Source organism: Gadus morhua, chromosome 9, assembly GCF_902167405.1.
Source record: "Gadus morhua chromosome 9, gadMor3.0, whole genome shotgun sequence".
NCBI classification, from domain to species: domain Eukaryota; kingdom Metazoa; phylum Chordata; class Actinopteri; order Gadiformes; family Gadidae; genus Gadus; species Gadus morhua.
This window is the reverse complement of record NC_044056.1, coordinates 8,768,299-8,791,314: the sequence shown is the minus strand read 5'-3', so window position 1 is coordinate 8,791,314 and position 23,016 is coordinate 8,768,299. Positions and strand designations below refer to the sequence as shown.

At 48.1% G+C, this 23,016-nt stretch overlaps 1 protein-coding gene across 3 annotated transcripts in view; it reads left to right on the top strand.

Moving 5' to 3' along the window:
* Positions 1–23,016, top strand: part of myo9ab (myosin IXAb) — a 97,983-nt gene that overhangs the window by 68,253 nt on the left and 6,714 nt on the right. For 2 of the 3 annotated variants that reach the window (XM_030365983.1, XM_030365982.1), the window contains 24 exons: positions 3,586–3,707; positions 6,001–6,142; positions 6,879–7,074; positions 7,568–7,687; positions 9,459–9,534; positions 10,049–10,195; positions 10,795–10,834; positions 11,027–11,149; positions 11,348–11,428; positions 11,851–11,961; positions 12,132–12,254; positions 12,786–12,935; positions 13,425–13,732; positions 14,361–15,578; positions 15,680–15,770; positions 16,055–16,258; positions 17,560–17,657; positions 18,065–18,153; positions 18,713–18,936; positions 19,362–19,478; positions 20,118–20,306; positions 21,214–21,261; positions 21,722–21,833; positions 22,800–22,861. In XM_030365983.1, the coding sequence (XP_030221843.1) occupies positions 3,586–3,707; positions 6,001–6,142; positions 6,879–7,074; positions 7,568–7,687; positions 9,459–9,534; positions 10,049–10,195; positions 10,795–10,834; positions 11,027–11,149; positions 11,348–11,428; positions 11,851–11,961; positions 12,132–12,254; positions 12,786–12,935; positions 13,425–13,732; positions 14,361–15,578; positions 15,680–15,770; positions 16,055–16,258; positions 17,560–17,657; positions 18,065–18,153; positions 18,713–18,936; positions 19,362–19,478; positions 20,118–20,306; positions 21,214–21,261; positions 21,722–21,833; positions 22,800–22,861 (4,191 nt within the window). The remainder of the gene's footprint in view (positions 1–3,585; positions 3,708–6,000; positions 6,143–6,878; positions 7,075–7,567; positions 7,688–9,458; positions 9,535–10,048; positions 10,196–10,794; positions 10,835–11,026; positions 11,150–11,347; positions 11,429–11,850; positions 11,962–12,131; positions 12,255–12,785; positions 12,936–13,424; positions 13,733–14,360; positions 15,579–15,679; positions 15,771–16,054; positions 16,259–17,559; positions 17,658–18,064; positions 18,154–18,712; positions 18,937–19,361; positions 19,479–20,117; positions 20,307–21,213; positions 21,262–21,721; positions 21,834–22,799; positions 22,862–23,016) is intronic. The other variant, XM_030365984.1, reaches the window with a different exon arrangement.

Below are 23,016 nucleotides of genomic sequence, written 5' to 3'. Positions count from 1 at the left end.
CTATCGCTGCCGCTTGAACGGGCTCCATTGTTAACTATCGATGATGTGACTCCCGCGCAACAGCAGCTGGACGACCCCTTCTGAGACACCCAGGAAACCCCTTACATCTGCTCAGATCCCAAAGAAGCATTACATGGAGCTGATTGGGAGATGCGATGCCAGGCACACACCGCTGATGTGAGGAGAACTAAAGGGGTTATTCAGGCTCAGAGATCGGACTCTTCTCTGAGCGGTCCAGCAGATCATCTGACCTGAGTCCATTTGCTGTGTGTGAATCATTGGCTGAAGGTCACTAAGCGCTCGAAGCAAACAGGAAAGGGAAGATGGCAGAGCGCTGCCATGGGAGTAGGCCCAGAAGACGTTCATGAGTCACACACTTGTGCAGCCAAGTGATTAATGCAATGAGGTCATTAAGGTTGATTTTTGTTTTTTGCTTTTGTGTTTAGTCCAACATGTTTAACAGATTTGAACGTTAACATGTTAAAGGGGTTGTATGTAGGATTGAGTTACATCTAGCATTGAGATGCAAAGTCCGTCACCACTCCCTTTCCATCGACATAGGGGAAGCTATGGTGGCCCCGATGGGCCATAGGTGACCTTCAAAATGATGTCATGGTCTCCGACCGCATCGAGGCGCCAAGCCTCAAGTGGCAAGGCAAGGCAAGGCAAGGCAAAGTGAAGAGGTTTCTTGAAAGATTTATAAATTGGATTTAGTCTGTCATACTTTAGGTCACAGCTTACGAGGAAGACGGCGGTTATGATTACACATGTAAACCGCTACTGTAGAAACATGGTGGTGCATCATGGCAGGCTCCGTGGAAGATGATCCACTCTCCAAGTAGATAAGAAGGGTTCATTCTAAGGTGATGAAACACAACAAGTCTTGTTTCAAGGGATTATACACCAATTAAAACATACTTATGGTGAGTCCACTCTCGCTGGACTTGGACTCTGCCGTCACTTAATTCTACACACTGCACATTTAGAGGTGGAAGTCTCAACTTTGATCCACTTGACAGTGTGCAAAGGCTTCGGTTCAGACGTAATGCATTTGACCACAGATCTAAAACCAAAACAAAACGGTTGATGTCCAAATCCCCATGAACTGCACTTCACTGAAGCAGGGAATGTCTGCCTTAGCCTTCCGACGCAGAATATTGGGCACCCTCCTGCTATTGGACACTCCAAAGAGCTCCAGTGGCTGGAGCGCTCGCTCTTATTCCGATGATGGAGTCCAGCGAGGTGCTGGACGTCGTCACGGTGACTCATCACAATGGTCTTTGGACAGCCATTGGCGTCCAGCGTTTCCCCGCTGGACCACTCCGAGGCCAAATTCCACTTCTGTGTGTCTGGTATCCTTCGCTCTCTCCACATGGCTCCATCTTCCTCCGATCTCACTTGCCGTATTCATACCGTGCTTTCCCTCTCTCTGTGTTTCCCTCCCTCTGACCTCGAAGACTGTTTCTTTTCCTCTCCTGTTCTCCCCCCCCCCCCCCGTTCTTTGTATCCCTTTAGTCAAGCTCATTCTATCTCTGTGTCCCTCCTTCCTATCTCCTCACCTTTTCTCTCCCCCTATCCTCCACCGCTAGACTCCTTTAGACACGCTCATTCTCTCTGTGTCCCACCCTTTGTTGTTCTCTTTTTCTCTTCCTCACCTTATCTCTCGCCCTAACCTCCATCTCTAGACTCATTGCTTTAGGCACGCTTTTCTTCACTTGTTCCTCCCTCTGACCTTCTACTCTGTTTCTCTTCCTCACCGTCTTTCTCCCCCCCCAATCCTCTATCTCTATTCTCTTTTAGACACGTTTTCTCCTTTTAAATCAACTTCTGCTTCTATTTTTCCAGTTCTACGGTTCCTCCCTTCTTCCTCATAAAAACACTAGTGCTGTCATAACAGAACAGGCCAGCCATGGAGAGAGGAGAGGGGGAGGGGGTGAGGTAGCCAGAAAAAGGGGAGAGGTTGAAAAACACACATAAGTCATCAAGGCCCCAGACAAGGCACCTGCTCCCCCAAGACTCGAGGGTTGCTCTGATTCCTGGAAGAGGCTTTAAGGTCACCATTGTTAGGCTGGCATGGTGGCACAGGGTCAACAGCTGCCAGACCTGAATGCCACAGTGGACAATGTCACATTTGCCAGAAATTGAGTTAGAGAATACTAAATGGTGTCTTTGGTTTAAAGGATCTTTGTGAACTGGTCAGGTCAGGGATAGAGCAGTGGAGGGCAGGGATGGAGTGAGCAATGTGATTATGCTCTCTGACAGTGAGAGGGCGGCTGCTGGACTGAGATATGTGTGACCTCATCAGTGCGGGCACTAAAAAGGGAACAAACATGAGCAATTCGTGTTTGGGTTAGGCAGTACAATTTGGTACCAATAACAGTAGAAGCAGGGTAAACCGGTTCATGTGATTTCAGTCATGTTTGATACGATTCTGTGCCAATCTCACATTCTAACTCCTAGCAAGTGTGAATGTTTATTTGTGACTGGAGCCATGTCAAATAAAAATGTCTGTAACCCTTGTAAAACAGACAATTAAGTCTTATCTTATCTTATCTTATCTTATCTTATCAATACTCGATCTAAATGGTTGTTGTAAGGTGACATAAAGGTATAAAGAAATAAACATATTTTTTCATATATAAACTTCTAAATCGAACTTCAGAAGAACCAAAAAACATCAAATTAAAGGTGTTTTTTTTTCACACAAACAAACACATGACTTCCAGTAACCCAGCAAATGACCGAAGCTCGATTGGGATGAAAACGAAAAACACATGAATTGGCCTTTGCTTAATGTTCAGCCGAGCCAAATGTTCTGAATGCTTTGCACACAATTCGGTTGTCCAAAGCACCACACCGGACACACATGGAACGAGGACTGTTTGTTGGAGCCACTTGACACAAAATAAATCTGTGATGTGTTTAGTTTGTGACCGGGTAAGCATTTGTGCTAGGCCCGCTAAGCCAAGTTTCATCAAAGCATGCAATGATCAATGTTTAATGGGTTAGCTAGTAGAACCTGAAACTTCTATCTGCTCCAAGGTTATACGACTCTATTTGAAGCCAGAATGGGTCCTGTTTAAAGGAAAAGTATGTCAGTTGTCGTGATGCATGACGTTCAATTTGTGCTTTAACTAATAGGAAAAAGGCCAACTCGTTGTTTCAAAGGTGACACTTCTTCAACACTTGCATCGACATAAATCATTTCTACTTCAACATGTAAACTGCTTGTCTTCCATTTACGTTTAGTGCATTTCGAAGACGCCTTTGTCCAAAGTGACTTGCAACCATTCATACACACATTCACACACCGACGGCGGACTCAACCATGCCGGGCAACAGCCAGCTCGTCGGGAGCAGTTAGGGTCAGGTGTCTTGCTCAGGGACCCCTCAACACTGAACACTGGGGATCGAACCAGCAAGATTCCGGTCGCAAATCATCCGCTTTACCTACGTTAGCTAAGCTGAACCTTCAAAACTAAAACCTTTGTTTCTTATCATCTCCTGTTTTGACTGCCGGACGTCCCATCAGAGTTGTATCGCCCCTGTGCATTAACGGTCGTCTCTGTGTGTGTTTTTCTCCAGGAGGAATACAGAGCAGAGGGCATCAGTTGGCACAACATTGACTACATCGACAACAGCGGCTGCATCAACCTGATCAGCAAGAAGCCCACCGCACTGCTCCACCTGCTGGACGAAGAGTGCAAGTACGTCTCCTGTCCGCCTCACTGTACTCTGAGTGGTTGATTAAACCCTGCGCACGACCCAAGCGGTCCGCGGGCGGCTTTAACGATAAATTCTTGATTTCAATCGTCAGCTGCAATAACAACAACTACGCCGGCTATTAAGACCACAGTTCCCGTACAAAATTAATTTCTGTTCTCCTGTTGTTTTTTTCTTCTTATCTGGCCATGGATTATAGGCCTACAGGTTTATGAATATATCAAAACCAGATGCGTGCTAAGGTCTTCAGGAACACAGAGTTCTGAGGGGGAACTCTGAGGGGCAAAGCGCAGTAGATGAACTAACAGCATGGTACCATCTCTCCAAACAGGCAGAGGTGTCCATTCCATGCCCCTAGGCATCGTGTTTGTTATTCCCGCCATTATCTTGTCAGATTTGGGTGAAATGTAGACAAACTAAATACAGTGGAGCTCAAAATGATTTCCATAGGTGCTCTCAGACCCACATAGGCCGTATCGGAACGTTAAACGCCTAGCTCATTAGCACACTGGTTTGGCCAAAGCTAACGACATGTTAGGTAACACACTGTGTGTGTGTGTGTGTGTGTGTGTGTGTGTGTGTGTGTGTGTGTGTGTGTGTGTGTGTGTGTGTGTGTGTGTGTGTGTGTGTGTGTGTGTGTGTGTGTGTGTGTGTGTGTGTGCACATTCACATACACATGCAGGATTATGTGTGTGTGTGTGTGTGTGTGTGTGTGTGTGTGTGTGTGCGCGCGTGTGTCCCCCCTTTTTCAAACCAACAACCTAAAAGCACCGCGCCTACGCAGATGGTTCAATAAATCAGCTCCGCCCCTTTGGCATAATAAAACCTACTCCCCTGTCCACAGAGTTTCACTTTTACCTGCTCCAGAAGCTGTCAGCCAGACAGTAAACCTCTCTGGTCGCCAGGCTTCACACCGTCATCTGGGTTTAATAACCGACGTGTGTTCTGAGGAGGTTTGTGGGGGGTGTTTAAGCACTTGGGTCAAAAGGGGGATTTCTTAATAAAGAGGCCGCCAGGGCCTGATTTATCCCGCTACGGCGGATAGCAGCCAAATGCTAAACGGCTACGCCACAGCGCAGAAAGCTCTCCAGAGAGCCCATCGCTCACGGTTAACGGCTAGCATCCCCCTCCCTCTCTTTCGGGGGGGGGTGGGGGGGGTGGAGCTGTATTAGTTTATAGCGGCGACGACGTTAGCACCGCTCCACCACCAACGCTGACGACGACTGAGCTTAGCACAACACATGTTTCAATACCAGCCACTCAACAGACACTTATGCACGCACTGACGCACGCACATGCACATGCACGCGAGCACACACACACACACACACACATACACACACACACACACACACACACACACACACACACACACACACACACACACACACACACACACACACAGAGGCCTCGGTGTGAGAGCATCCCATCGGGGCCTGTCCATCTGGCGGGCTGACAGGCTGGGAGGGGTTAATGGGAGCGGGGGAAGTGCTGACAAAGGCGTTATCCCGGTACGGAAGGGAACACTTAAGGACCATAGGGTTGCCAGTTGAAATCCCCTGACAAGGAGAGGGCGAGGAAATGAGGTTAGAACCCCCCTGTCGCCCCTCACATTGTGTCCTGGGCCCCTCTCGGGAGAGACCTCGTGTCCACGCTGACCTGCAGGGCGGAGTGGTGAGGGTGTGAGAGGGAGAGTGACAGCAAGCAGGGTTCAGGCAAGATGACCTCGGTAACAAGTCATTAGTGTAATGTTAAGGTTTTCCATGTTAATATAAATAAGTTTGTGTTAGTTATCAATCATCCCGCTGCACTCACTTGCTCTGCAAAAATGATAATGTCATGATTAACATTATCATAATGATGGGAAAGAATTAAATCCTGGTTGAGAGAAATGTAAAATCACCAAACGTGACTAAATGGAGTTAGTTAGAACATGTTATATATATGGACGCTTTTATCCAAAGCGATTTACGGTTCATGCACACATTCACACACCGACGGCGGAGTCAACCACGCAGGGCAACAGCCAGCTCGTCGGGAGCAGTCAGGGTGTGGGGTCTTGCTGAGGGACACCTCGACCACCCAACCTTCCGCTTACAGGTCAACGTGCTCTACCGCCTGAGCTAAAACGACCCTATGAACAAATGTTTTATGACATTACATTCAGGACCGTCAGGCCCGATACCTCCAAGCCTCAGCCAGGAGCCGTAGTTATTTTACCCAGTGTAACGCCCTCTTCCTCCCCCTCACCACCCTGCTGTACCCCCCTCGCCACAGCTTCCCCCAGGCCACCAACCAGACCCTACTGGACAAGTTCAGACGGCAGCACGACGCTAACCGCTACATTGAGTTCCCCGCCGTCATGGAGCCCGCCTTCATCATCCACCACTACGCCGGCAAGGTCAAGTACGGGGTCAAGGTGAGCGTGTGTATGTGTGTGGGTGTGTGTGTGTGCGTGTGCGTGCGTGTGTGCGTGCGCATGTGCGTGTGCGTGTGTGTGTGTATAATGTAGTGAATTTCTTTTTACATTATTTTTTGAAGGCGATTCAATGTTAACAAAAGAAAAAACATTTCCCAGCAAAGGCCGGAGTCTGAAATGTGTTGAACTTCACGTGAACAGTATCAAGTGTGATAGATATAACTTTAAATATAATGGTATTGATGCTCGGTTACAAATCCTAGGTTACATTTGTTGTTTTAAATAAATGTGCTTACTTAAGTTTGAAATTATTGAAACATCAACTAAAACAGCCTTTCAGAATAAATCCCATGGAAAAAGGACATTACTACCATGAGACACAAGCTAAGCAAGCTAAATCGCGGAGCACCGGGTTAATGAAACAGTCTATAGCTCATCTAGCCATCATCTCATGGAGCTCACCAGCGACGTCACCTCCTGCTGAGGCCCAGATGAGAAACACATGTGCTGGAGTTATTCCCCTCATGAAAGTGCATAATTAAGAATATAGAAGGGGAGGGGGGCGACTTGGTAGCACAACAAACTAGTGCGCTAACTCTGGAGACATTACACCTTGTAGCGACCCTGTCGAAACAGAAAAACAGCGTCCGTCTTCTTGTTTGTCTACCTGTCCCGTCCTTCCGCCTGTTTCTCTAACTGTGTCCCTCTCCGTCTGTCCCTCCCCCCCGTGGGCCAGGACTTCCGGGAGAAGAACACGGACCACCTGCGGCCGGACATCGTGGCCCTGCTGAAGAGCAGCAAGAAGGCCTTCATCTGTGGCCTGATGGGCATCGACCCCGTGGCCACCTTCCGCTGGGCCGTGCTGCGCGCCTACTTCAGGGCCCTGGTGGCCTTCAGGGAGGCTGGCAGCAGACACACGCACAGCAAGACGGGTAACGCACGCATTCAGGGCACACACATGAACACACGCAGCAGACACACGCACAGCAATACCGGTCACGCAGGCATGCAGGCACACACACGTACACGCACGCACATGCAGCAGATACACGCACAGCAAGGGCCGGTAACGCACGCATACGCACACACACGCACATGCAAGGCCGGTAACGCACGCAGACACACGCACGCGTACACGCACGCGGCAGACGCACGCACAGCAAGATGCGGCACATTCACACACACACTCATACACATACACATATATATGCTTATTCATATAAAAACAGAAGATGCATAGCACACACACACAGCAGATGTAGACTACATGCAGTGACAGCAAGCGTGATAAGGTGGCGCAATACACGTCAACCACACACACATTCAAGTACATGAAGGAAACACACCATCACCAACACACTCCGTGCGCCTTTGAGCCGGGAGTTGAACCTAACACCTCCTCCTCTCCCTGTGTGGCGCCGCTAGGGAGCGAGGCGGCGGTCCCCAGCGCGGCCCTAAAGACGGTGGACAGCTTCAGCTTCCTGCACCACCCGGTGCACCAGCGCAGCCTGGAGATCCTGCAGCGGTGCAAGGAGGAGAAGTACAGTAAGTCCCGCCGCCGTCCCTCTCGGCTGGCGCAAGTCACACCCTGTCCCCCCGCCCGCACACATGCTTGTCATATTAGCGGAAGAATTTCGGAGCCGCGGCGACGGCACCATGTGATGTTTACGTGTCGCTGCGCTAATAACGGTTCGGGGACGGGGGGACGGACGCAGACATCTGTGCACACCGTCGGTGAATGACAACAACACAAGAATAGAAACACATTGCGTTTCTGTGGCCAGTGGATCAGACACACACGGATCTGCTAGCACCACTGAAATGAACTGAAAGTAAAGGAAATGGAAGAGAAACTAGAGCAATCTGTCTCGTTCTGGGCCTGTTGTGAGCAGGTTAGTGTTTGTTAGTGCAGATGTATGCACTGGGAGCGGATATGCATTTGTTGTTTAAGGGTTCAGGAACATATATAGGTGCGAGCTTCTAAACTGTAAAAGGATAATATTTCTTTATCCTGTATCTGAGGAGGAGAAGAGCTGCACAGATAGAAGTCACATGATCTGTATACTTTAGTTGTAGGAGTTCATGAAAAAGCCAATTCTTCACTCTATGCAAACATCTGGACACACACACCCACCCACACACACAAACCCCCCACACACACGCCCAACGATTGTATCCCCCGATGGGAGTAGCACAGCGTACTAACCGAAAGGGGGAAAAGCTATTCATTGTATATCGTATTTTCTCGGATAATACCTTTATTCATTGGACAGATGTCTACTAAAACATCTATAATATATTGCTCACTTGTTACGCTTGACTGCACCACTAAAGTGTGTGTGTCTGTGTGTGTGTGTGTGTGTGTGTGTGTGTGTGTGTGTGTGTGTGTGTGTGTGTGTGTGTGTGTGTGTGTGTGTGTGTGTGTGTGTGTGTGTGCATTGCGTGGTGTCCGCTCAATTCTCAAGTTGTTGTTCACCTCTCCCTGATTTCTTCAAAACAACTTCAGGAACTCTCAGGTTCTGGTGTGTAGGGGGTGTTGGGTATTATACTCTAGTTAAGGGCCTGTGAAGCACTTCCAGACGATGTATGTTAACAGATGCACGATGTTCTAATATACTGGACCCGACTGGGAGCAGAGGAAAGGTCTGCGAGAGGGTCAAAGAGCCGGGGGAGGGCGTAGGGATGGATATGATGATCGAGGGAGCAGTGGTTGGAATCTGAGTCGTGAAGGACTGGACAGATGTTAATGTTTGTTTCTGCCAGCTGTTTTAATAACAAAAAATAGCAGCAAAGGACTTAAGTATGCTCTCAGTCATCTTTCTCTCTCTCTCTCTCTCTCTCTCTCTCTCTCTCTCTCTCTCTCTCTCCGTCTCTGTGTCTTTCTGTCTTTCTCTACATCCCTCTTTATTCTCCTCTTTCTTTTCATTCTCATTCTGTCTCTGTCTCTCATTCTCTTTCACTTACACTGTCTGTCTCTCTCCCCCCATATCTCCCACTCTATTGCTCTTTCCCCTTCCATCTCTCTCTCTCTCTCTCTCTCTCTCTCTCTCTCTCTCTCTCTCTCTCTCTCTCTCTCTCTCTCTCTCTCTACCTCTCTCTCTCTCTCTCTCTCTCTAACTCTTTCTCGCCATCCCTTTTTTTTTTTTTCCTCCCTCCCTCTCACTCACTCACTCACTCACTCACTAACTCTTTCTCTCTCTCTCTCTCACTCACTCACTCACTCACTCACTCACTCACTCTCTCACTCACTCACTCACTCACTCACTCACTCACTCACTCACTCACTCACTCACTCTTTCTATCTCTCTCTCTCTAGGTATCACGAGGAAGAACCCTCGGAGCCCCCTGACCGACCTGCAGGGCACCAACGCAGTCAATGAGAGGGGCAGCAGGTGAGCCCCAGCACCTGGTTCTGATTCTACCATCCGGTCTAATATCTGATCCCAATGTTTATCTCTGATTCTGTTTCTAGTGTCTGAATCCAATTCAGATTTTTGTCTCTGTTGTATTGTAATTTTACCATCCAATTCTAATTTCTTGTGTCTAATTCTACCTTTAGGATCCAATTTGTAATCTCAATTCTAAATCTGTTATCTCTCTATAATGTCTGATTCTAGTACCTGATTCTAATTTGAATTTCGGTATCTGATTAAAATTATAGTGTCTCATTGTATTATATCAGTCTAATTCAAGTGCCTGATTCTAATTATAGTTTGAGTATCTGATTAAAATTGTACTGTCTCTATTAACTCATTCTAATTATATTTATATTATCTCTGTCTAATTCTAGTACCTGATTCTAATTCTAATTCTAGTCCCTGATCCGAGGTCGGTCTGGTTCTAACTGTACTCTTAGTGGCTAATGTTGCTAGCTCTAGCGTGTGACTCTAACCGTGTCTCCCCCAGGGAGAGCCTCTACGCTGGGGGCTGTAACGGCCGGGGCTCCAGGTCTCTGCGCCTGGCCTCCACGGGGAGCCCCACCCTGGAGGAGGACGGCATCTTCCTCAACTCGGACAAGAGCAAGCTGCTGGAGAGGGCCCAGGGCATCCTGCTGTGAGGGGGCCGCACCGATGGACACACACACACATACATAGAGACGCACTCACACACACACACACACACACACACACATAGAGACACACTCACACACACACACATAGAGACGCACTCACACACACACACACACACACACACACACACACACACACACACACGTAGAGACGCACACACACACATAGACATAGAGACGCACTCACACACACACACACACACACATAGACATAGAGACGCACACACACCCATAGACATAGAGACACACACACACACATAGACATAGAGACACACTCACAAACACACACACACACATACATAGAGACACACACACACACACATAGACATAGAGACGCACTCACACATACACACACATAGACATAGAGACACACACACACACACATAGACATACTCACACACTCACACACACACACATAGACATAGAGACGCACTCACACATACACAAACATAGACATAGAGACGCACTCACACACACACACACACACACACATTACTTTTCAGTAGTAGCACCGGTCACATGTCCATGATTTTTGTTGTGTTTGCCTACCACTAACCTTGCTTTTCTTCCTGTTCTTCTTCAGGAGAAACAAAAACTACAAAAGTAAACCTTCCCTTCCCAAGGTAAGAAAAGACACCATGATCATGACCGCGCTGTTTAACAGAGGACTGCCAACTTTTGTATTGATATATTAAACAATGATTGTGTGTGTGTGTGTGTGTGTGTGTGTGTGTGTGTGTGTGTGTGTGTGTGTGTGTGTGTGTGTGTGTGTGTGTGTGTGTGTGTGTGTGTGTGTCTCTGTGTTACACCCGTAGCATCTGTTGGATGTTAAGTCTCTGCGCTACCTGAGCAGCGTGACGCTCCACGACCGCATCACCAAGTCCCTGCTCCACCTGCATAAGAAGAAGAAACCGCCCAGTATCAGCGCTCAGTTCCAGGTGTGTGGGGACGTCGCCACCTGCTGGCTGATTATATGAACTACAATGCTACGCTCAAGTCAAGGATGCTTTCAGGACCGGATATAATGTCTTATATTCATAAGATAAGATAATAGGAAATGTTCTTGTCAAATTAGACACATGCGGAGGATAATAGGAATGAGCAGATATTCTAAAAGTTGTTGGTTCTGTGTGCAGGCGTCCCTGAATAAGTTGATGGAGACCCTGGGTCAGTCGGAGCCATACTTTGTCAAGTGTATCCGCTCCAATGCTGAAAAGGTTTGTCCCTACTTTTCTTAGCCAAGCGCAGTGGTTTTAAGGGAAAGGAAAGTGAAGATGTAGAATTGAATAATTGTCGCTCAAGGCAGATTTGGTCCACTCTTTTTTTATAATTTTTATATATATATATATATATATATATTTATATATATATATATATATATATATATATATATATATAAAAATTATTAAAAAATAGTATATATATATATATATATATATATATATATATATATATATATATATATATATATATATATATATATAATCTTCCTAAACGTTTATCTGTTTTTTTGTATGTTGCCTTCCTTTATGTTCCTGTTATGTTGTGTCCCTTGTTAAGCACTTTATTTGCAATTGTTTGTACGAAAAGCCCTCTATAAATAAAGTTGGATTGATAGATTGATTGACTGTCCCCTCAGCTCCCGTTGCGGTTCAACGACAGCCTGGTGCTCAGGCAGCTCCGGTACACAGGCATGCTGGAGACCGTCCGCATCCGCCAATCAGGGTACAGCATCAAGTTCACCTTCCAGGTAAGACCCGCCCATTCACAGGCAACAGTTGGAACTGATAAAACATCGGCAAAACCGTGTGAAAGAGCTCTGGCACGTCATTAACCTTGAGGTTTCTTCTTCTTCTTCTTCTTCTTCTTCTTCTGCTCCTCCTCCTCCTCCTCCTCCTCCTCTTCCTCTTCCTCCTACAGCACTTTGTGAGTCACTTCCTCATCCTGCTGCCTCGTGGAACCAGCCCAACCAAGGCGGGCATCCGGGACTTCTTCCGTAAGATCCACCTGGCCCCAGCTGGGTATCAAGTGGGCAACACCATGGTAACGACCCCGACCCGCGCACTGAGCATGCTCGTGATGTACTGTTTGTGATGTTTGTATCACTTGAGAACTGTTCGGAATGAGAGCAGGTTATTCTTGATAATAATGAGGTGTGTTGTTGTTTTAAAGACTTAGTATTGCATCCAAAGGTACAATACAGAACATCTTCTGATATATCTAATCAGATCAATTCTGACCTGATTTAATACACTGCGATGAAACGTGATGCAATCTAATCAAATTAATTCTACTCTGAACCAGTCTATTGTGATCCGATCAAATTTGAACCCTGTGTGGACCCCTGTGTGGACCCCTTTGGGGACCCCTGTGTGGACCCCTGTGTGGACCCTGAGTTGACCCCTGTTTTGACCCCGGGTTGACCCCTGTTTTGACTCCGGGTTGTACCTGTGTGGGGCTCTCTGTTGACCCCTGTGCTGACCCTGTTGGTGACCCCGTTGCTGTACCTGTATCGACCCTGTTGTTGACCCCTGTGCTGACCCTGTTGGTGACCCCGTTGCTGTACCTGTGCAGGTGTTCCTGCGGGAGGCGGAGCGGCAGCACCTCCAGAGCCTGCTCCACCAGGAGGTGCTGAGGAGGATCGCGGCGCTGCAGCGGCGCTTCAGGGCCGTGCTGGAGAGGAAGCACTTTGTCAGGATGAGACAAGCCTCCTCTATGATCCAGGTAACAGCGTGGCCTGGAACCAGGGGACCTCTAGGACCCAGGGGAGGAGGGTGCAACCAGAGGAACCGTTTGGTTCCTCTGGTTGCACCCTGTCTGAGCTCATGGTAAATCGCCTTGGATTAGTACCTGCTAAATTGCTAAAAAGTAAAGATGTATAGAAAATGGAAATGAGCAGTTCTGCTGTTCATTTGGTTCTGCCCAGAAATTATTAGATTTAAGGCCTGCTTCCTTAAGAAGTGTGTGTGTGTGTGTGTGTGTGTGTGTGTGTGTGTGTGTGTGTGTGTGTGTGTGTGTGTGTGTGTGTGTGTGTGTGTGTGTGTGTGTGTGTGTGTGTGTGTGTGTGTGTGTTATCACGCGTGCAAGTGCCAGCCTATGTCCATACTCGGCGTACTCACAGCTAGCTCAGCCCACCACCTTGACCCCAACGTCAGCCCCGACGTCATTGGCTCATCCCCCGGTCTCTCCCCTCCCTGTCCCTCCCCCGTCTAGCGGTGGTGGCGGACCCACCTCCGGAGCCGGGCGGAGTCGGCCGTGGAGCCGGCGGCGGCGGAGGCGGCCGCGCTGCGTCTGCAGGCGGTGTGGAGGGGGTTCCGGGAGCGCCGGGCCTACCAGGAGTGTCGTGAGGCGGCCGTGGTCCTCCAGAGGAGCTGGAGGTCCTGCCTCGGCCGCCGGACTCTGGCGGCCGTCGTGATCCAGGGCTCCTGGAAGGCGTGCAGAGAGAGGCGCCGCTACAGGAGGATCCAGGACGTGGTGGCGGAGCTCCAGGCGGCGGGCAGGGGATACCTGGCCCGACTCAGGTGACTAGGATGGGGGGTCGGTGTGTGGTAGGGAGGGGGGCAGGGATTTGGGAGACAAGGGGCCATGCTGTTATGGTTTTTTAACTAACCTGCTAGTTAAGTTTGAACGAAATGCTAGGGAGGGTTTGGAGAGAGAGAGAGAGAGAGAGAGAGAGAGAGAGAGAGAGAGAGAGAGAGAGAGAGAGAGAGAGAGAGAGAGAGAGAGAGAGAGAGAGAGAGAGAGAGAGAGAGAGAGAGAGAGAGAGAGAGAGAGAGAGAGAGAGAGAGAGAGAGAGAGAGAGAGAGAGTCTTCAAACCAAATGCTTTCCTGAGGATGAAGACTGCTGCACGTGCACATGTTAAATCACTATTTTTATGAGGATTTGGTCCCTGTGCTCGCAGAGACTGCGTGTTCAGAGTTTTGTGCAGGCGGGTCACATGACAGAAGGGGTAGCTCTTTCTGCTGAGAGAAGGAGAGGGTGAGAGAGAGAGAGAATATGCTGACTTTGGCTGGCTAGGTCGATTTTTATTAGTTTGACCCTCCCGGATTTAATGCTCATCCTTTTGCGCCTCATAAAAACGCAATGTTTACTCCTGTTCGACTGCGGCATGAATCCCTGATGCTGGATGTTATGTCTGACGTCCAAAGGTTCAAAGAGCTAAAGAGCGAGCGTGACGCTAAGCAGGAGAGCAGGGATGCCAGCGGCCCCGAAGAAGAGGAAGAGGCGGCGATGAGCCTGGGTGCGGAGGACCCCGCCCTCCCCGGGACGGACACCTCCTCCTCTGAGGCCGCTGGGGGGCCCGCGCCGGGACCCCAGGACGTGGAGGAGGGGGCGGACAAAGAGCAGGCCAGGGAGCGGAGCTGCAGCATGAGCGACACCAGCCTCAAGTGCCGGTCCAAGCGGGAGAGCCGCCGCATGAGGGAGCTGGAGCAGGCCCAGTTCAGCCTGGAGCTGCTCAAGGGCCGCGCCACCGGTGCCGGGGGCCCCCTGCCGGAGGAGCCCGTCCGTGGAAGCGGGCTCTCGGAGGAGCGCGAGAGGGGCCCCCAGTCCCCCCGTGGGTCACCCGCCAGTCCCGAGAGCCGGGAGCCGCCCCCCGCGGAGGACATGGAGACGGAAGGCTCCAGAAGCTCCGACGGCCACCGGGAAAACTCTCATCTAGGAGGTTCCCGGTCAGAGACTGAGCCATTGGGCACGGCACGCAGGGATTCGAACTACAATGAAAGGCCAGAGTTTGAAAAAGAACAGGCTCAGAGAGCAACGTTTTACATCTCTGCTGACCAAAGCCCCGTCCACGAGCCCAAGTGCGAGAGCCCCAGCAAGGGTGTGAAAGAGAGGCGAGAGTCCAGCTGTCGGAGGCCCGTGGTGGTGGTCATCAGCATGCAGAAGGAAAGCCCGGTGGATGAGACGGAGCTGCAGGCAGCCCAAGCCCTAGAAAGGACTTCTGATGTCGGGGAAAGCGTTTCGGGTTCCCGCCCGACCACGATAGCAGGTCTAGAGTTAGGCACGACTCCCAGGCCCACAGAGTCCCCCGCCATGAAACACGTACCCCCTACGGAAAGTGGTCCCCCCAAGGCCGCCCCGTCAAGCCCCCATGAAGAAACTCCAGGGTCTCCAGCCATTTGCTCCTCAGAGGTGGACATCCAGTTAGTCCTGGAGCCAAGGCCCTCGATGCTGCCGGTCCTGCCCAGCCAGAAGGACAGGAAAGGGGGCAGGCCAGCGCAGGCGTGCCCCAGTGTCCATGTCCTGGAGACCAAACCACCGAAGGCCCAGAAGAAGAGTTCAGCCCAGACTGTGATCGTCAATATGACAGAGAAGCCCGCGACGACAGTGTTTTCTCCACCCAGACGCAAGCTGCCCTTCTCGAAGTGAGTACAAGATGACTTACTATTATTATACCGAGTGTAATGCTATTATTGTACCATTGCTGGAGTAGTGCTTTGGGATATCTGACTGTTGACTGTTGCAGATCTGATAAAGACCTGGTCAACCAGGAGAGGTCTTTGTCCTTGCATGAGGACCCCTCCAGCTCCAAATCTTCTGCAGGTTCCAGAAGAGAGGTGAGATTGACGGAAATAAAAACACACACACACGCGCGCGCGCGCACACACACACACTGACATTCAATCCAACAATCCCAAAAAACTCATAAAAAAGTATTGATGTTGAATTTGTTCATTCTGAAGTGTGTGTTTGCATGTTGCTGCCATTGATTCAGGGGGAATATTAAAGTGTTTTTGCCTTGGTACATGTTTTGTCACACACACACCCTCAATCACACACACACACACACGGACAACACACACAAACACACCCGGCTGACCCGATGTCCCTGTGGAAGCAGATCAGTCGCCCTGGTCCCAAAAAGAAAGCGCGCATGTCCCGGACTCGCTCCGACTTCCTCACTCGCTGTAACTCAGAAGGGGCCACCCAGTCGGACGACGAGGACGACGAGTACTACGTCCCCGCGGTGTCACGCACCCTGCCCCCCTCCCTGTCCCCCCCCCACCCCCACCCCCACGCAGACTGCCTCAGTGACAGCGAGATGGTAAAGCAGGACGCTCCCGAGATATCCAACCAAATATAAATGTCCGACGACCAACTGCCGCTTGCCCATCTCTCTCCCTCTTCTTTGGGGGTTTATTAGCGCTAACCTTAATGTCCGCCGTAATGGCCTCTCTCTGAAATCCAACAAACGTTTTTTTTCCTTTCTAGCTAACGTAGCTAGCTCTTTGCCTGATCTCTTCTCCTGAATGCTCCGCTGTACACCGGCAAGAAGATCTCAAATTCCCCACTTTGTCGGTGTTGCCTCCGCAGGTGTAACTGTCAAAGGGCTGCCTCACGTTGTCCTTTCTCTTTAAAACATCACACTCTTTATATAACCTAGCTCATACTTTAGCATTTGTAGAATCAATGAAGTGTAATTATATCCTTCGTTAGCTACATTTATTATCAAAGTATATGTGAATCATGCTAGCAAAACCACTTAACCGCTAGAGTTAATTCAAGCTAACTTATAGCTGTTCCGTTTACCCAAGCTAACGTATAGCTGTTTAGAGCTAATGTATAGCTGTTTAGCGCTAACATATAACTGTTTAGCTTACTCAAACTAAAATGGAGCCGCTCAGCTTACTCAAGCCATGGTATAGCTGTTAAGCTAACTCAAGCTAAAGTGGAGCTGTTCAGCTTACTCAAGCTAGGGTATAGCTGTTTAGCTAATCCCAGCTAACGTATTCCAGGTGAGGATAACATGACGTATACATTTTTCTCAATTAGAATGATGTTACATGTTGGCTGAGGTTTCTCATTCACTTCTTCCATAACACTAGTATTACGCAGAAATGAGCGTCGTACAGGACCACCCTCCTTGGAAACCAACTGCTTTACATGCATGCGGGACGCAGCCGTCTGTCTCTCTTGGCAACCTAACAATCTGAATGACATTGTCGCTGAAAAGGAGCATGGCCACTCTTGAAACACCTGAATTACTTACTTTGAAGCATTTTCTTTGAAATACAAACTGTGTTATTCTTGTCCGTCATCAAAAGAGTGCAATTTAAGTTTAAGTATTTGAGTAAAGCTCGCTGCCAATTGAAATAGTATGAAATTCACTAAAATTACATTTAGCTAGATGAATACATGTTGGATATAAGATGCATTGCAACTAGTCTGATCCTTTACACTGAGGACCAAGACTTGTTTTACCCGCTAACTTCCTACTCACTTACTGCCTGCCCTTTATGTCCAAACCACTAACAGGAATGCACAGCTCGTCGACTCTTTCCTTAACGTTCATTTCAATCCACGCTCATGACTTAAGATCTCCTTTTATCTCCTCCTCCTCTCCAGTCGTCTCACAAAGACCAGAAGAAGATCCACAAGACCATGTCCTCCGGAGACCTGGGCAAGGTGGAGGTTCTCCGGAAGACCTCTAGCCAGGACGGAAGGTACTCTCCCTCCCCTCTGCTGCCTCCCCCTCCTGCTGTCTCCTCCCCTCTCTGATCTGTCGCCTTCACTTTCTCCACTCTCCCACCCCCCTGCCCTAGTGGGCCTTTTATGTTGTGTAGGGTTGATGGTTTCATTCAGGGCTCCAAAAGCCATTTCACCAGCATCTGGTCTTGGTAACAAGATGATGATGAGGATGATCCCAGGTTATTGAAAAGCTTCTTCTACGATCGAGCATTTCCCGACAGAATGTTAGCCCGTTTTAGCATTGTGGATGATTTGTAACATTTTAAGGTATACGCATTGATCTGGAAAATGTGTAGCTCTAGCATGAAGATGTGAGGTGAGGGTTCTAGGTGAGGTGTGTGTCCGTCCAACGATGGTACATCGTGTGTTTGTGATCCAACAGGATGAGAGGCAAGATGCGCTTCTGGAGTAAGACAAAACACGCGGACAAGAAGCTGTCCAAGGAGAGGAGGGAGAGTGTGGACACGCCAGGTAACGCCGGGCCTAGCCCTTGGGAGACACTTTATGTACTATCTACATGTACTAGGTCTTGATAAGTTGTAACGTTATTCATAAATTAATGAATGGAGAGGACATTTGTAGATTTTCTTTCTATTTAACCTGGGGAAAGGTAGAGTATTCTTAAGGTCTACTTCAAAATAAACAGCCATACAAATATGTAGTGTCTTCTACAGTCACATACATGGTCAAAAAGAAAACTTCAACACTTAAACCTAACTGCTCCCGACGAGCTGGCTGTCACCTTGCATGGTTGACTCCGCCGTCGGAGTCACTTTGAATAAAAGCGTAGCTAAATGCCCTTAATATAAATGTGAATGCAAAAATAAAACAACCAAATGTACAATAAACATTGGCTCAAACAATGAAATAGCTAAAAAGAATTGAACTACAACCAAAGTATTTACAACATAAGTTTCACGTCGACCAATCAAACGCATGCAGACCTGACGGAGAGAAAACGCCTTCGCCATCAGTCATGAAACCACTGTGTCTCCACCCCTCCCCCACCTTCCTCCGCCTAACTCCCCAGCGGTCGACGGGCCCTCACCTCCCCGCAGCCCAGACGCGGGGGCATCCCCGGGGGGTCCCAGGGACGCCAAGGAGAACAAGGAGCCCTCGCCCAAGTCCCGGCGGAGGCGGAGCGTGAAGATCAGCAGCGCTGGGCTGGAGCCCGCCCACTGGCAGAACGACGCCCTCCTCATCCTTAGCACCGCCCACGACTACCGCAGCATGAACGACTTCCTGATGAAGAAGGTCTGAGCACACACACACACACACACACACACACACACACACACACACATACACATACACATACACGCACACAAACACACACACATAAACTTGAGTCACACACACACACACGCACACACACACACACACACACACACACACACACACACACACACACATAAACTTGAGTCACACACACACACACACACACACACACACACACACACACACGCTGGGGTTACACATACAGCATACACACACACAAATTTGAGCTACACGTACAGTACACACACACACACACACACACACACACACACACACACACACACACACACACACACACACACACACACTATTCCTCTACTGCATGTACACAGATGCATGCACACAAAAAAATAAAACTAAAATAAATCTAAATTCCCTCCCCCCTACCTTTCCCCCTCTAGATCGGGGAGCTGGAGTCTGAGGACGGTAAGAAGGACACCATGGTGGACGTGGTCTTCAAGAAGGCCCTGAAGGAGTTCAGGATCAACATCTTCAACTCCTACTCCACGGCTCTGGCTGTGAGTACCCTGTGGTCGGGGTCTTCCACTTCAATAACTTAAACTTAATCGTATTACTACAGTTTGAGCATAAATGTTATAGTGTTCAAGCTGAATCCAGCCCATCGAACATGTACCGGAATCCATTTATTGCCCATGCATTACTTCAAGCCAGCATTGGAAGTGCACAATACTGCCTCAATTATCTTTCAAATGAAATTTCCCTTGAATATAATGACCACAACAGGGCTTGTGAATCCCTGGTATGGATAACAGTAGAAAGATTTTAACGATGTTTTGAGGAATCTTTTTATTAGCATTGAAATTCATATCTCCACCTAATTGAGGGTTAGGAGTGTACCAGAGTACTTGTGTTGTGTAGCATCTTATCCTAGCTATCTTTGTTGCATACGGGGAATGAGTTAACCTAGCCATCGTTAGTGCTTGGCACTTTGTTCTAAGAACATCCTTACTGTACCAACAGCAATACATTGTTTCTCTTTCTAAAGAGAAATGTACTTCGCTTTGGATAAAAGTGTCTGCTAAACACCCTAAATGTAAATGCAAAAGGTTCCCAAACGGACATCAGGAGGTGAACTCACCAATCCTCCTGTCTCCCCTCTCCTCCCCTCACCACCTTCTCCCGGCTCCCCTCCCCAGATGGAGGACGGCCGCAGCATCCGCTACAAGGACCTGCACGCGCTGTTTGAGCAGATCCTGGAGAAGAGCATGAAGCAGGAGCAGAGGGACTGGAGCGAGTCGCCCGTCAAGGTGTGGGTCAACACCTTCAAGGTCTTCCTGGACGAGTTCATGACGGAGTACAAGCCCATGGAGGGCACCATCGGCAGGGTGAGGAGACGTCGGGTGGGGGCGGGGCTGGGGGTGAGGGTGAGGTTGGGGTGGGGGTGGAGGTGAGGGTGGGAGTGAGGGTGGGGGTAGTCGAGGGTCGGGGCGTTGTGTGGTTACCTTGGTCATTTAGTATAGACTCTTCCCTCCAATGGGAATCATGGGTTTGGCTGAGAACGATCTAAGCTGAGTATTAATATCTGCATATATATAACATACTGTATATATTAGTACAAAATTATTAACAGCCAAAAAATATTAATCGACAACATATTATTTGCTGACCGACAAATTGTTCTCCTATACTTTTTGACATCTGTATGACATGTTTTATTATTTTTTTCATAAATTATAAATTGTATTCTAGGTCGGTTAAACATGAGTAGATAACCACATTAATAGTGGATGAGAGATATGTCGTTTTTGTAATAGGCTGATTGATTGCCGCGTTTAGACGATAGATTCGATTCAACGGAAAAACAAGTCAGATGTTTAAGGTCAACGGCAGGAAATGGAGGTCAAAGAGTTTGCTCAAATATTCATGAACTGTCTGACCATTTGGACCGAACAGCGTGTTGTTAAAGTACCATCGGTTGACAGAGTGGTTTTTAAAAGCTGCTTCGTCGGATTTCATAGAAAACATTGTCAAAGTGCTTCGGAGCCACTCCCAGTGGGTGTGTGTGGAGCTTGGGGTTTGTAGACTGGAGTCACACATTCAAGGGCCTGGCTTTCTCTCATCCAGCCAGCATTATCTTTCATTCACTGTTTTTATTGTTGTTTTTGTAATTTAGAACACAGAAACTCTGTACTCTTTACGACAAAACTATAAAGTTGATTATAGTAGAGCTTATGCCATTGAGTCTTTCATAGAGAATTAAGGAAGATAATATTTTTTTTGCTGTTGTCCCAGGCTTCTAAACCAGAGCGGAAGAAGAGGAGGAAAAAGGAGAGCGACATTGTAAGTTTATTCTTTCTGAAACTCTAGCTAACTCAATTCTCGTTTCCCTTTAAGAGTATGAGCTTGTAGAAAGACCTGAGCACAACCCTTGGATTTGCTTAGAAATTGCAATTTCCTAGAAGATTGAGAAGATCAAAAGTGGGAGGTTAAAGATATACGATATGATTGGCTTTGAAGGGAGGATATTCTCTCGGACGAAAAATGTCTTAAATTAGTTTTATCTGTGTTTTATCTAGCTTTTTCAACTTTTACTACAACAATAATATTATTCAGGTTATAAAAAATATATGTATGCCATTGAATATTGCATAAAAAAACCGCATGATATTTTTGATCAATGATTTTGGGATTCAAGGTGTTGATTTATGATAAAGTAATGCATAAATAAAGTAATATATGTAAAACAATGGTTGAATGTTTATTAGTGCTGCGCAGTAAGCGTCTCTGCTGCCTCCTACAGGTGGAGGAGCACAATGGCCACATCTTCAAGGCCACCCAGTACAGCATCCCCACCTACTGTGAATACTGCTCCTCCCTCATCTGGATGATGGACAGAGCCTGTGTCTGCAAACGTAAAGAGCAGTGTGTGCACAGACACACACACACACACACACACACACACACACACACACACACACACACAAACACACAAACACACAAACAATGATAAACACACACATACACACAAGCACATACAACACAATGATACAGACACACACACACACACACACACACACACACACACACACACACACACACACACACACAACACAATGATAAACACACACACAAGCACATACAACACAATGATACAGACACACACACACACACACACACAACACAATGATAAACACGCACACACAAGCACATACAACACAATGATACAGACACACACACACACACAACAAAATCGAACAACACAGACACCCAAACACAGATGGCCAATTGGATTGATAAATATTGCTTCAATATACATTCTACCAATCGGATGCCTTCTTAGTCCGCCCTGTGTTCACCAGCAACATGCAGAGAAAAAAGCAAATGTCTCAAGCTTCCTACTATTCCGAAGCAACACACACGACACACACACACACACACACACACACACACACACACACACACACACACACACACACACACACACACACACACCCTCACTACTCGTTCTAATGTTCCTCTAACTCAATTGCAGAGGCCCTCATGCCATAACTCCAACTTCCTCCCACTCACACATTACGTCCCCATTTTCTCTTTTTCCATTCTCTAAACATTGCACTCGCACATACACATTCAGACACTCACATACACACAAAACACACGCAACGACCTTCTTGCCCAAGAGTCTGAGTAATTACATTTGACTTCCATTAATCAAACTTAAGTACTCGGGAAGCCATCGCCCTCCATTTTGGGGTGTAGAAAGGATTAGCGTGCAGCTTGGGAATCAGCGCTGGTCCTCACCACACAGTGTACTGCATCCTCTGGGATCAGAGCACCGGAGGTTGGCTCACCTCTTCCTCCTCTCCCCCGCTCTCCAGTCTGCCGCTACGCCTGCCACAGGAAGTGCTGCACCAAGATGACCACCAAGTGCAGCAAGAAGGTAGGAGACGTCCGGACTCTCAGCGTGTTGTAGCTATGGATGTAGAACCTAGAGATCAGACGGGTGTACACTGCGCTGATGCATCTACACTGTCCGTTGTTGAAGCACCAATTTGCACAATATGTGGTTCCACTATTTTCAATTATGTTAACTAA